The sequence below is a fragment of the Corythoichthys intestinalis genome, chromosome 4 (assembly GCF_030265065.1).
Source record: "Corythoichthys intestinalis isolate RoL2023-P3 chromosome 4, ASM3026506v1, whole genome shotgun sequence".
Lineage (NCBI taxonomy): Eukaryota > Metazoa > Chordata > Actinopteri > Syngnathiformes > Syngnathidae > Corythoichthys > Corythoichthys intestinalis.
This window is the reverse complement of record NC_080398.1, coordinates 12,734,260-12,747,178: the sequence shown is the minus strand read 5'-3', so window position 1 is coordinate 12,747,178 and position 12,919 is coordinate 12,734,260. Positions and strand designations below refer to the sequence as shown.

General features: G+C 38.9%; 1 protein-coding gene across 6 annotated transcripts in view; it reads left to right on the top strand.

Annotated features, from left to right (window-relative positions):
• Nucleotides 1–12,919, top strand: part of LOC130915460 (FXYD domain-containing ion transport regulator 6-like) — a 35,476-nt gene that overhangs the window by 4,831 nt on the left and 17,726 nt on the right. The window contains exons 1-3 of one of the 6 annotated variants that reach the window (XM_057835489.1): nucleotides 6,977–7,054; nucleotides 7,153–7,228; nucleotides 7,311–7,421. Coding sequence is in view for 3 of the 6 variants with exons in the window: in XM_057835485.1 (XP_057691468.1) it covers nucleotides 4,453–5,121 (669 nt within the window). In the remaining 3 variants the exon portion in view is untranslated. Of the gene's footprint in view, nucleotides 1–3,961; nucleotides 4,168–4,258; nucleotides 5,603–6,976; nucleotides 7,055–7,152; nucleotides 7,422–12,520; nucleotides 12,557–12,919 lie in introns of those variants that run through there. The other 5 variants (XM_057835490.1, XM_057835484.1, XM_057835485.1 and 2 more) reach the window with 5 other exon arrangements.

The window sequence follows — 12,919 nt, the reverse complement described above, 5'->3', positions numbered from 1 at the left end:
TGAAATCCTGCGCCCGCCGCAGCCCTATGTGGAATAGTTTGGAGACCACTGAATTATGGCATAAACAATGAAGTCATTTTATAGACAGAGATCTATAGAGATATATTATAATCAATTGGATACGTAAAACTTGCTTTGAAAAATAAATTCTTTCATTTGTTTATTCAGGTTGATCATAGAGCTAGTACAGAAAATGAATCCAACTCCAGTTCAGCCTTGCAGTACTTTGAGTGCCCGTAGTCAGACAGTCACAGTCTAGACACATTTTCTTCATTTTTCTCTCAAAGTGCCCGAAATTGGTGCATTTTACAATAAAATGTAAAAAAAAAAAAAAAATTCTCCCGGGAGGGGCATGTTCCCAGACCCCCCTATGGGTCTGTGTTTCCCTTCGTATAGCGATTCTTATGGGCTGGGCTGAGTCAAAGTCCAGGGCTGCTTTTTAGTCCCAGTCCGCCCCTGGATGAAGGGGAAAAAAAAAAAAATGCAGCCTCAACGGGACACAAGCCAGTGTCCTACTTGCGCCGGTCCCAAACCCAGAGAAATGCAGAGGGTAAAAAAAAAAAAAAAGCCTGCATTGTGGGTGCCCCCTCAAGTTTTCTTAGTGCCCACTCTGGTGGGTCAACCTAGATCCGGGCCTGCTCTCTAATCTTTTCAAGTAGAGAACCTGCACAATTGGTGGCTGACTAAATACTTATTTGCCCCACTGTAGGTATCAACCTCAACAGCTTAAAACCTTCACAAAGCACTTTCAAGAAAAATTGAGAAAATAAATCTTGGAAGTCGTTTGATAGAATCTTAATTGGAAACAAATTTTTTTTTTTTAAGGATAGATTGGGCAGTACATTTCAGTGTTTAAAAATTACATACGATGAGCCTGTGTAAGAAAATACCTCAGCGCCTTTATCCTAATTTCATTGAAGACCTAATTTTCCCATCCAGTGACATTTGAATAAAGATTAAGGTAATCATTGGAAAGGATTTGCAAACTGCAAAAACACAAATCAAAATATTCTTCCCCTGCGACATTGTGTATTTTTCGACCCTTAAGATTTGGGCTTTCTCGGCAATAGCGTACCGCACGAATGTTATTTTTAGACAAGGCTGCGTGACGTCACCATCGTAAACTAGAACGGGGTCAGCATATAAGCGCCCTCGCATACAACCCATGTTAGTACTGCTTGTTTTCTGCCGGTAATCTTTCAAAAAGAACATGCCGAGTAAACGCTGCTTTGGAATTTCTAGAAATGCCTCTAGACATTACGACATATGAAGGATGTTTTCTTCATACGTTTCCTGAAGCCAACAACTGTGAGGGGAAAAAAATGTGAACAATGGATCAACTTGTGCGGACGTCCAAAAGACCACTTTAACGACAGCAAGGTGAAGCCATTCACCTTCGTATGCAGTAAACATTTTGTTGGGGCCAGTGGTCTTACAGATGATAATGCTGATCCATTGCCTGCCACAGGCTGCCTCCAAGAGGTAAGCCATTTTGATATTTTTATTTTTTTAGTGTGGCGTTTTGCCATGCTGCTTCTGTCTGACAATGAATGACCTGAAAAAATTTAAATGGTATCTGACTGCCAATGCTACCTTTTCTGTTGTAAAGACACAGCTTAAAGAGGAAGTGTAAATAAATTAGGATTTATTAATGCAAAAAATTAAGTTTGTTGGCTGTCACTGAGTAACATTTGCGATCGCTAGGCAAAAATAGCAGTATAAATTACCCCCAAGAACGGTCAGAGACCTAAGACAACCAGAGGATATAATATATAAGAAAGACAGGGCATATGGTGGTAAAGAATGGCTTGTTGAAACAGGAGAATGTCATTTGTCAGTGGCGTAAGGCAATGCACACAAGAAAAAGGTGTCGATTAAAAAAGCTCCCTCTGGATCAGGTCTGTTCTTTATCCTGTCTTTTTCAGTCCTCGACACTCAAGTCATCACTTTCACTGAACATTTGGATGTTCTTTCACATCTTTACCAATGAATTTGGCACCAGGGACATCCTTTTCGGACAGAATTGGTAGGTTTAGCTTAGTAAACATCTCGTTCGTACACTATTTACATGCATCTAGCATGAGGGCAAACGCAAGTTTGACCCCCCCTAGCAACAGTTGCTAACGTCATGAATATTAATGAGCAAAAGTGACGTGTTATGTACGGTATGCTATTGGATGCTGGTGTCACACTACATGAAATTTAGTAGTAACTTCCGAGACTCGCAGCGAACAAGAGTATCCCAGAGGACTGGGCAGTAGGCAGGGTACCCTCTGAACAAGTCAACAGCCGGTGGCAGGTAATTTATAACATTCATTCATACACCTTTAAATTCAATTTAAAAGTGTACATCAAACTGATAGCTCTTTACATAAGTCCAAGAAGTTGCTATTTCAGAGATTTGGTGAGCTCTGATCTAGTGTATTAAGACTACCACCTGGACAACAGTTCAACTCTAACCTTCTTTAACTCCATTAATTTAGTTTTATTATGCAAAGGGAAACTTAATTTGACCACTCACATAATCAAGTGCAGATCAGACAGCACTGCAACTGTGCTATGACCATTCAGCCGCTTAAGCTCTTAACGGTGTGAACTAAACAAGGACTCCACAGAGCCCTTTTAAAGGAATGGGGTGTGCGGTTTTAATTGCATTTGGTCCAATTTAATTAAGAAATACCAGAGAATCCCCTATGGTAATTACTGATTAAAAAGCAGGTGAGGCTGACAAGACATGGCCATCAAAAGCTACCAAGCTTGCAATCCAATCACTGCTTGTCATCCAAGGACATTTAAGACTCATCTGGGTACAATATTCATTCAAGCCTTCACCCAAAATTCTGTTTTTGTGGCTTGTTAATACCTTTGAGATTTAGCATTGTAATGTGTCTTTCCCCAAAAAATTATACACAAAAAGGAAATGATGTACAGAAATTTGTTTTTTACCCAGTCTCCTATGTGAGCTGAACACATGCAAATCTCACTTGTATATCTTGTTAAATCAGTGAAGTGAATGACAAAATGTAGGGAGGTTTTTTTTTCTTTTCCTAAAACTCTCTAAAGATTCATGTGGCTAATTGATAGTCATTGGTGATGTGATGGTATCTGGAGCCTTAATTAAGAAGCCCTTTCTTAACTAACATCTCCATCTAGTGGAGAAGCATATTATCTTGTCTTTGGCGCAAAGCCAGAACGGATATGTGGAACATCACAACCTAAGCCCTTATTGTTTTAGTCAATGCATCTGCTTCTCCCACTTTCTTTTAGAAATAATTAAATATAAAATAGTTGTTTGGTGCCCAAATCTTTGCTTCATTAAACATTACCTTATTATAGTTGTGCACTGTAGAGCAACGTTTTGTACACTTTGGATCCATGACAGGATATGTGTCATTATGTGAACCATGCTGTACAATGTTTATTGTGTATGTATATGTTTTGGTGTTTTATTGCACAGCTTCATGTCAAATGGATTCTGCTTGCCGCAGGTAGTTAAAGTAACTGCATTATCTTTGTAAAGTCATTTCCTGTATTGGATTTTTCTGCATCTGAAGTTGATGTTGGTGTGTGAATGGTAGCTGTCAAATAACATGTCAAAGATTTCCAGGATGAAAAGCTTGACTTTTTCATGTAAACTTTCCTATAGACACTAGATCAACTGAACACCACCTCAATAAAGAAAACCCCTGTGGAGTGAATGTCTTGTCAATCATGTCAGTCCAAAATCTTCTGTAGATGTTTCATTGCCTTAAGTGCCGCTGACTGTGAAGGCCATGGGAAATCATTCCCTTCCTTTTCACACCCATCAAACCATTCATAGAAAGGTTATTTCATTAGCCTCCGTGGTACATCATTTAGGCTTCAATCAATAAGCCTGACTTCGCTACATGAGTCATGATGTACAGTTTGTCCAGCCAGCTCTATATTTGCTCATCCCACAGGAAGGAATGTGTCAGTTTGGTGTGGAGGAAACCTTGAAACACAACCGGGCAGCAACACAGTGATACAGTGCACAACAACAACCTGGTATTATCTGATTTAATCCTGGTAAAACACAACAGGCCATGATATTCAATTCAAGGCTTGTGTTTTGTGACCCAACTTTCTCTCAGAGTGACTTCAGGTCAAGGAAGTGTTTATCTTGGTCGTCCTGTTTATTTAACTAAGGTAGTGCAATTAATGGTTAAGTATGTTTGTAGGGAGTTTGTTCTCCCTGTGCTTGTGTGGGTTTTTGAAGTTGTGCTTCGTCTTTTATCAGATGTTCCGAAAGGACTAAACTACAAGTGCTTCTTCGACAACTGGTTCACTTCACCTAAACTCATTATGGAACTGAAGAAAATGGGAATTCTATCAGTTGCTGCCATCAGTTGAAACCGTCTACGTGGATGTACCCTCAAAAGTGACAAGGAACTTTCAAAGGCTGGGCGTGGTGAATATGAAGTGAAAGATGAAATGACAAGTGGGATGGCAATCGTGAAGTGGTATGATAACAAGGCAGTGTTACTGGCATCATCCTTCATTGGCCCTGATCCTGTTGATAGATGCAGAAGGTGGTCAAAAGAGAAGATGGAATATGTGGAAGAGGACAGACCACACATTGTCAAGGTGTACAATAACAACGTGGGAGGAGTTGACTTGGCAGACACGTTTGCTGCACGCTACCGCATTGAACTCCGCCCACGTCGTTGGTATATGTGCATCCTGTACTATTTGATTAACCAATCACTGGTCAGTGGCTGGCTCCTCTACCGCCGTTATCTCACCCAGAAACAGAAGAAGTATATGCCGCTTCTTGACTTCCGCGCTCAAGTTGCAGATGCCCTCATCAAGGTTGGCAAACGGGCTAACTTGAACAGTCGGAAAAGAGGACGACCGTCATCGGAAGAGGCTCCAGAACGCAGTCAAGCTGCCACATCTTCACCGCCAGGTCAGAGGATCATTGCACCATCAGTTGAGGTCAGACTAGACCGATTCGATCATTTTCCCATCCATGCTGATAAACGTGGACGATGCAGAGCGCGCAAAAATGGCAACACACAAATGACCTGTCTGAAGTGCAGAGTACTTTTGTGCTTTACAAAGGACCAAAATTGTTTCTTGGACTACCACACGAAGAAGTAACCTTCAGACCTGGGCTTCTCAATTAGGATTTGAGACGTCGATATAGTATTATTGGTTTTATATCTCAATATTGTTTGATGTAGGGGATGAAAAGTTATTGTTATTGTTCCTAATCTATACCAAGTTGTTTTTGTTGTTATTCTTCCACTGTACAATGCTTTGAAACATTGTTTTGAAATGTTCTATCTATGCAAATAAAGTTAGTTTTCCTACCATATTAAGTTTTCGGCGTTAATTTCCCACACCGGGACAACGTTGTAAATCTGCAACATCTCAGAAAACATTAAATATGAAGCTTTTGCTAAAAAAAAATCTGAATTGTATACTACTACCCCATATGACAATTTTCCCCAAATATCAGATTTTTCCTGTAACAAAAACTTAATTTGAGCCTCAGAGGGGTATATATGGCGCAAAACACAAACAAGGCAGAAAAAGCAGTTTCTGCTCTTGCACTCCTCTTTAAAAGAAACTGCTGTATTTTAAGCCAAAACAACTGTTGTGTTTGATAGAACCATATGTCTATATGCTGCCATAGCAGATTAATTGCGCATTAAGCCCCCGAACTATTTTTAATTTGTCCGTTTTACCCTGAAAACCCCCATTTACAGACGTCGCGCAACCGCTTTTGTGTCAACCCAGCCATAAAATGAAGGTAAATAATTATATATATTATTCAAAATGTCTGTCGTTTTTAGCTTAGAATCATTAATTAAAGTCTCATATTTCATTAAAAAAAAAAAAACGACTTTAAAAAATGATTCACTCACATATTTTAAACTTTTAAACAAATTATGTCACAATGGAAAAAATGGCGTCTGTAAAAAATCACAGATATCTACCCCATACCCATCGCTTAATTGTATTTTTTATGTTACTGTCGCATTTTCTCCGATATGTTAGGTGATAATCGATCCAAAGAAAAATTGAAAAAAAAAAAAAAAAAAAACGTTTAAATGCGTAAATACATGAAAAAGAATATCTCGACCACTCCTTGTTGTCTGCGATTTCTGCATTGCGACCCTTGTTATATTACAGTGTTTCACCCATCAAATCCCCAAAAAATCCAGCTGTGGCCATTCACAGCTGTGTCTTGACACTCAGTGATACATGCTACATGGAGTTTTTGGATCAAAACAAGGTCAGTATGCGATAATATCTTGTTAAAATCATGGCGTCTGTAATTATGCTCTCGCGTGCTCTCACCACCATATAGGGTTTTGCTGTTTAAAAAACTTTTTTTTTTTTTTTTTTAAATGCCCTCCAGTTAAATTTTTCTTCCCCCAGAAAATTGAGATTTTAAGCTTTCCAATGATCTATCACACATGAATATCAGACAGTTTTGAAAGTTGGCCAAATTGGGGGTCTCAGAGTGGAACTTAAGTCACCTAAGTGTTTTCCGCCATACATATGTGTATATATATTTATATATATATATATATATATATATATATATATATATATATATATATATATATATAAATGCGACATTAGATAATTTCTCACGGCACACCTGGCGATCTCTCACGGCACAATAGTTTACCGGTTGAAAAACACAGCTCTATATGAAGTGGAATTGATTGGACGCCGACTGATGGGGCTTTCTACCTAACTGTATGAAGTGAGGGAAAACTGACAAATTAATGATCATATTTAAGTTAATAGTGATAGGTTATATGATTATTGATTTAAACTAATATTCTGGTAACTTCATAGTGAATATGTCAGCGTTTTTTGTAATTTTTTTTTTTTTTTAAAGTAAAACAACAAATTATTTAGGGGGGGGCTTGAGTGTATTTTGGGGGGGGGGGGGGGGGGGGGGGGGGGGGCTTCAGCCCCCGTAAAATAGGCCTAACGACGCCACTGGGCTTTCATCAGTGTGAGGGGAAAACAAATCGACTGTGTTGGCTTAATACTACTTCAAAGCAAATAGGTAAGCGTAATAAAATAATACTACTCTGACCGAGTCAATCAGAACTGGCCATGCATGGATGACTCTTTGTGCCTCCTGTGGTAATATTTCCATTCCAGAATGGGAGTAACTTCACACCAGTCGGCGGCCCCTCCTCCCTCATTCCGAACAAGACACGCAGTCAAACCCTGAAGGGTACTCCACTTTTTTTCAAGCCCTCAATTAATACTCATATGTAATCTGTTTTTTTTTTCTTTGCTGTTACTAAACATCACAGCGGAATCCCGCGCTCTTCTGACAGGGAGTCAACGCTCACCGAAAAGGTTCGAAAGTAAAGGAAAGGAGTCCACTTAAATTTGGGCAGGGAACATCTGCAGTTTAAAACGTGGTAAGTTTTCATATTTGAGTAGCGCACATTGAGTTAATGTGCCTGTTGCCTGGAACACCCTGAAGTTGGCTATCTACAGTTTGAAAATGTGTGTCTGCAAACTTGTTTCTTTTTTCAAAGAGACCTTTGCCTGAAGTTTCAACCCCCAACTTGCATCCAAATGCCCGTGGCAGCATGTGACTATGGAATGACCTCGAGTCGCTTTGCCCTCGCAAATCTAACGATACTGGCTTGGCTACCATTTCGTTTCCCCCCATTTGTTTGTTACGATGTATCTAGTTTTTAGCTCTTCAGTCTATAACTATATTCGTCCAATGTCATCATCACTCAGTTCAATGAAAATGACTCATCGGTGGTTATCGCGTTTTTAATGCACGAACGTGAATTTAAAGCATTATTGTAACTTTTCAGCCCTGGCACGTTCGTATAATTACAGAACAGTGATACCTCGTTTTTCGCAGTTAACGGGGACCAGAACCCGCTGTGATAAGTGGAAAACCCGCGAAGTAGCCCCCCCCCCCCCCCCCCCCAAAAAAAGATATACTATATATGGTAAATGGTGTTATACTTATATAGCGCTTTTCCACCTTTCAAGGCGCTCAAAGCGCTTTACACTATCTCGCCATCCACCTACATATATATGCAGTATATATTTTGTGTGTGTGTGTGTGTGTGTTCGCTGTATTTTTTCTGATTTATCATTGGAAATGGATACATATAAGACACGTTTCTTCCCTTTTCCCCCAAAGTATAATTTAAAAAAACTAATTTTTATACAGTGGTACCTCTATATTAGGCATTAGGAGTGGGAACCTCTTGGTACCTCACGATACGATACGATTTTCGATACAAAGCTCACGACAACGATGATCTGACGATATGGCGACACAACGATTTTCGATACATTGGTCAGGAAATCATTCTAAGATATTCTACAAAAAACTAATAAACAGAAAAACAAGCTTCTGCTGTGAATCGGAATGAGTTTATCACTAGTAGATGTTCAATCCATTTGAATTGGGAGGGATGGCAGCAAAGTTATTTTGGGTCATTTAAGGTCATTTACCTGTTGATTTTCAGTTACTTCCTGTTGATTTTGGGTTATTTTATGGGTCACTTGTAGGGCTGGGCGATATGGCCTTAAACATGTATCACGATAAATTGAGCAGATTTATCTCGATAACGATAAATTACGATAAATTCGCCCAAGCGGACTGTTATATACCGTATTTTTCGGACTACAAGTCGCGTTTTTTTTTTCATATTTTGGCTGGGGGTGCGACTTATACTCAGGAGCGACTTATGTGTGGAATTATTAACACATTATGATATAATTTCACATGTTATTTTGGTGTTTTGCAGTGACACTGATGGTGTTGTAAAGTTGTTAGCATGTTCTTATGCTATAGTTATCTGAATAACTCTTTATAGCTATGGCCACTTTCGCGTTCTGCCTTTGGCAGTGTATGTTCAATTGTATTATTGACTTTTTTATCTTGAAATGGATGCATTTAGTTTGTGGCGCTTTCATGCCCACGTGAGGGAGCACTCGCACTTGTTTACGTGGAGAAGAGTGCTCACACGCCAGAAGAAGACGGACAGCTACGTAGCTCTGAGTGAGTGGGCGAGTTACAGCGAGAGAGAATAGACGGCTGCGAGCCTACTTTCATTGTTTATGCTTTAAAATCATCTCTACAGAGGCAACGCCTGCGTGTATCATCTTTTCTGTTGTTGTTGTGTGTTTTCCACCCGCGATCGGACACTTAGAGCCAGTTGTGTGGTTGTTTGAACGATGTGCTAATGATAGCGAACGCATGCTAACCTGTTACTTATTACTAATAGTACCTAATTATCATTTATTTACGTTGATCCGAACCTGTTTTCTATCGAGGACCAAATTGATTCAGCAAATTATACGGACGTCCAGTATTGTCTTTTGGGAGTTCGCTGTACAGCCAGGACCGAGCTGTAGCGTAGGACAGTATATTCACATTTCGTTGTTCATGCACTGTACACTGTATATTTATTTAGCATGTTGTTCTCTATTGTATTTTTATATTAAATTGCCTTTCAAGATGACATGTCTGTTCTATGTGTTGGATTTTATCAAGTAAATTTCCCCCCAAAATTCGACTTATACTCCGGTGCAACTTGTACATGTTTTTTTTCTCTTCGTTGGGCATTTTATGGCTGGATCGACTTATACTCAGGAGCGACTTGTAGTCCGAAAAATACGGTAATTTGAAAATCTGAATCAACGCATGAAATACAGATTAACTATATCTTGTTGATTTATTTAACAGCATTCAATTTCATATACTGTATTTAATAATTGTACATGCAGTCTAAACATTAAGTTTATAAAAATGTATTGTAAGCAATAAGAATTCAAGTATGAACATTTATAACAGCCTGTATGACCTTAAACAATGTACATTGTCAAAATCAATATGACTGTGCAAACATGTAATTGTAACACAAATGACTTGCAGCTTGAACAGTACACTTCAAAAAGACAACTTATTGTTAATGGCTGCTGTGATATAATTATTAAATACAAGTGTTTACTTTATGGTTTAAGCCCCCCCCCCAGTGCATTTTTTAATAAATGCAAGCACAATAAAAATAGCTGGGGCCATTTCTCGGTCATTATAAGTTTCGCCGTTGGATTGTACTTTATGCGGAATTCTTTACCATCACAAAAGCTATCAGAGGAATCACACACAGACAGATACAAAATAACACCACATAGTAATTGCTAGATGCAGTCCGTGCCCAATCCACTCATTAAGTTCAGCCGTTTTGACAAGGTTAGAGCCTCTTATCCGACTCCATAACGTTCATTTGTAGCGTTAGCCGCTAGCTAGCGTTAGCCTGGCTATCAGTAAAGCACCATCTCCGGAAATCGTGAGAACGCCCGTCTGGATGCCACTAAGAGTCTACTAAATGTCGGTTTAAAGTTTGGTGAACCTCCCTTAAGCCACACTCCATCACGTTTTGCTTGTAGCGTTAGCTGCTAGCGTTAGCTTACCGGGCTTTTGTTTGATTGGCTTCCTGATGATCACGTGACTCCCTACGTAAGCACATTCACTGCTTTCTTAAAGGGGAATGAACATAGACAAACAACAGAATCAAAGCGGGATGAAAAGACTATATTTTCTTGTTTTATTAATTTACCGAATTTACCGACATGGTCAAAATTACGTCGGTCATCGTTAAGAATTTCGGTGACGGTAAATTTTCGGTTTACCGCCCTGCTCTAGTCACTTGCTGTTTATTTTGCGTTACAGAACAGGAAGTGACCTGGGAATCACCCAAATGAATAGGCAGTGACTGAAACTCAACAGGAAATGACCTGTAAATGCCCTAAAATGAAAAGCAAGTGACCTGTAAATCCCCCGAAAATCGGACCGAATGACTGTGAATGCTCTGGTTTTGAATAAACAAACGTTCCCAGTCTAAATAGATTGGGCGTCGAGCACAGTCAATGGCAGCCATTTTTTTTTATTTTTTATTTTTATTTTTATTTTTATTTTTTTATTAATTGACACCTTTTTAAAACGATATCTCGATTCTTGACAGGAACATATCGATAACCTTTTGGAATACAAAGTATCACGATATATCACCGTTTCGATATTTTGTCACACCCCTATTTGGCATGTGCCGGTATGAGATTGTGATGGTATGATAACCTTAAGCCAAAATATCACGGTTTCAAGGTATAACAGTTTTCCAATTACAGCTCTAAAATGTGATACTTTGAGAAATCTGGGTTTAATCCCCCCCCTCCCATTGAACAGGATTTTTATTTTAAAAAACATATTAGCAAATGTGGACATATGTATAATGTAAACTTAATTAACAAAATATTCTAAATAAAATCAATATAAATGCAGTCCTTTAGGTGAGCCTAAACCCACAGCTCAACATTATTACCATCAGAATAAAAATAAGTGAATTATTTTCCATAAAAAGCAAGTGTGTAAGACTTGCATCATGTTTACATTACACTTTCTTTCGCAACACAGACAGTTGCCGGAGAGAAAAAAACACCAATTTCTAACACCGCTAGACACACTAAACATGCTGGAGTTAACTCCCATTGCTGGTGGAAAATGTTCAAGACAGGTTTTACTAACCTTTAATTTTGTATAAATGCGAAATCATATTGGAGGTATTGCCTCCTCGACAGCCACCTTCTGCAAACATGTTTTACATGTCGGTTGGCCCTCGTCCTCTAAGCCGCGGCTGTCTGTAACTTTCCTGTAGCCGAAGTATTCCCATACCAGTGATTTCGTTTTCTTAGATGGGAAAAGGTTCAGGAGTTTCACCTCCTCCAGCCATTGTGTAGCACAGCTGACTCACTGACACTGAGCAACAACTGGTGGGGGAGAGTTGAACATTGTAGCTGCGAACAAGGGTTTTCTCCCTGCATTTTTGGGACATAAAAAATAGCCAATACCGCAGGGACTGTAGGACGGAAAATTTTTGTGGTCTTGAAACCATGACGTTTTCATACCACGGTATACCTTGAAAAAGGTAATTGGCACATATCTACTCTACGTAGAATACATTATGATTCCATTAATTCATTCCACAGCCCGAAAACCTACACTAAATTCTTAATAAATACTGCTGGTGCTATTACAAATGGCAATTACACAAAGCAAAACAAATAAATTATTAATAAAAAAACGGAATAACAAAATAATAATAATTCCTGTAACAATGTAACAAATCGGGTTCTAATGTGGCGGATGTGTTTTGCGTGCTGTACCTGAACGTACCACACAGAGAATGGTGCGGTTGAGATTTCTAAATCAGGCTGCTTAGGAAAGCTATGCTTTTGGCCAAGATCGTCGTCCATTGAATATGGTATGCCCGATGGTGGCTCTGTTGTACAATGAACGCCTTTAGTGGGGCAAACTGAAACTGCGCTCGCCGTTTGTGCAGTGCTCTCCGGTGTTTCATGGTTCACATCTTCAATCCTTGCTTCTCGCTCAGTAGTTGTCGCTTTTGAAAGCTTAGGTTTGAAAAAATTATGTATATCCATCTTGCCTCTTCTGTCCTCAGGTGGTTTTGGCTAACCAAAGCAAATGATCGTCTCTAAGGTGCTAGTCACATGATCTATGGTAAACTAATTTTGACCTATTATAATTTTTTTGGGGTTCATTTCATTTCATTCGTTTTTTTTTTAACTTGCTTAACAGCTTTTATAGACAACATTTTACCGGCAAAGTCTTAGTTTTAAATTCATACATAGGAAAGTCAATTACATTCAATGATATTATCGGCCAACAGGAGGGGCTATGCTATGTTAATGTCCCACCAAATTATTTTTAAACAAGGAAAAAATCCAATCCATTTTTTAAAAAAAGTTGAAAAATGTTTTTCTTTACTAAATGTTTCATTGATTTTAGTCCGCTCAAATCTGCTCAAGCTGCTCACTTACACACAATGAGTTGCCCAAGCAACTGTTTAACAAATTAAACGAT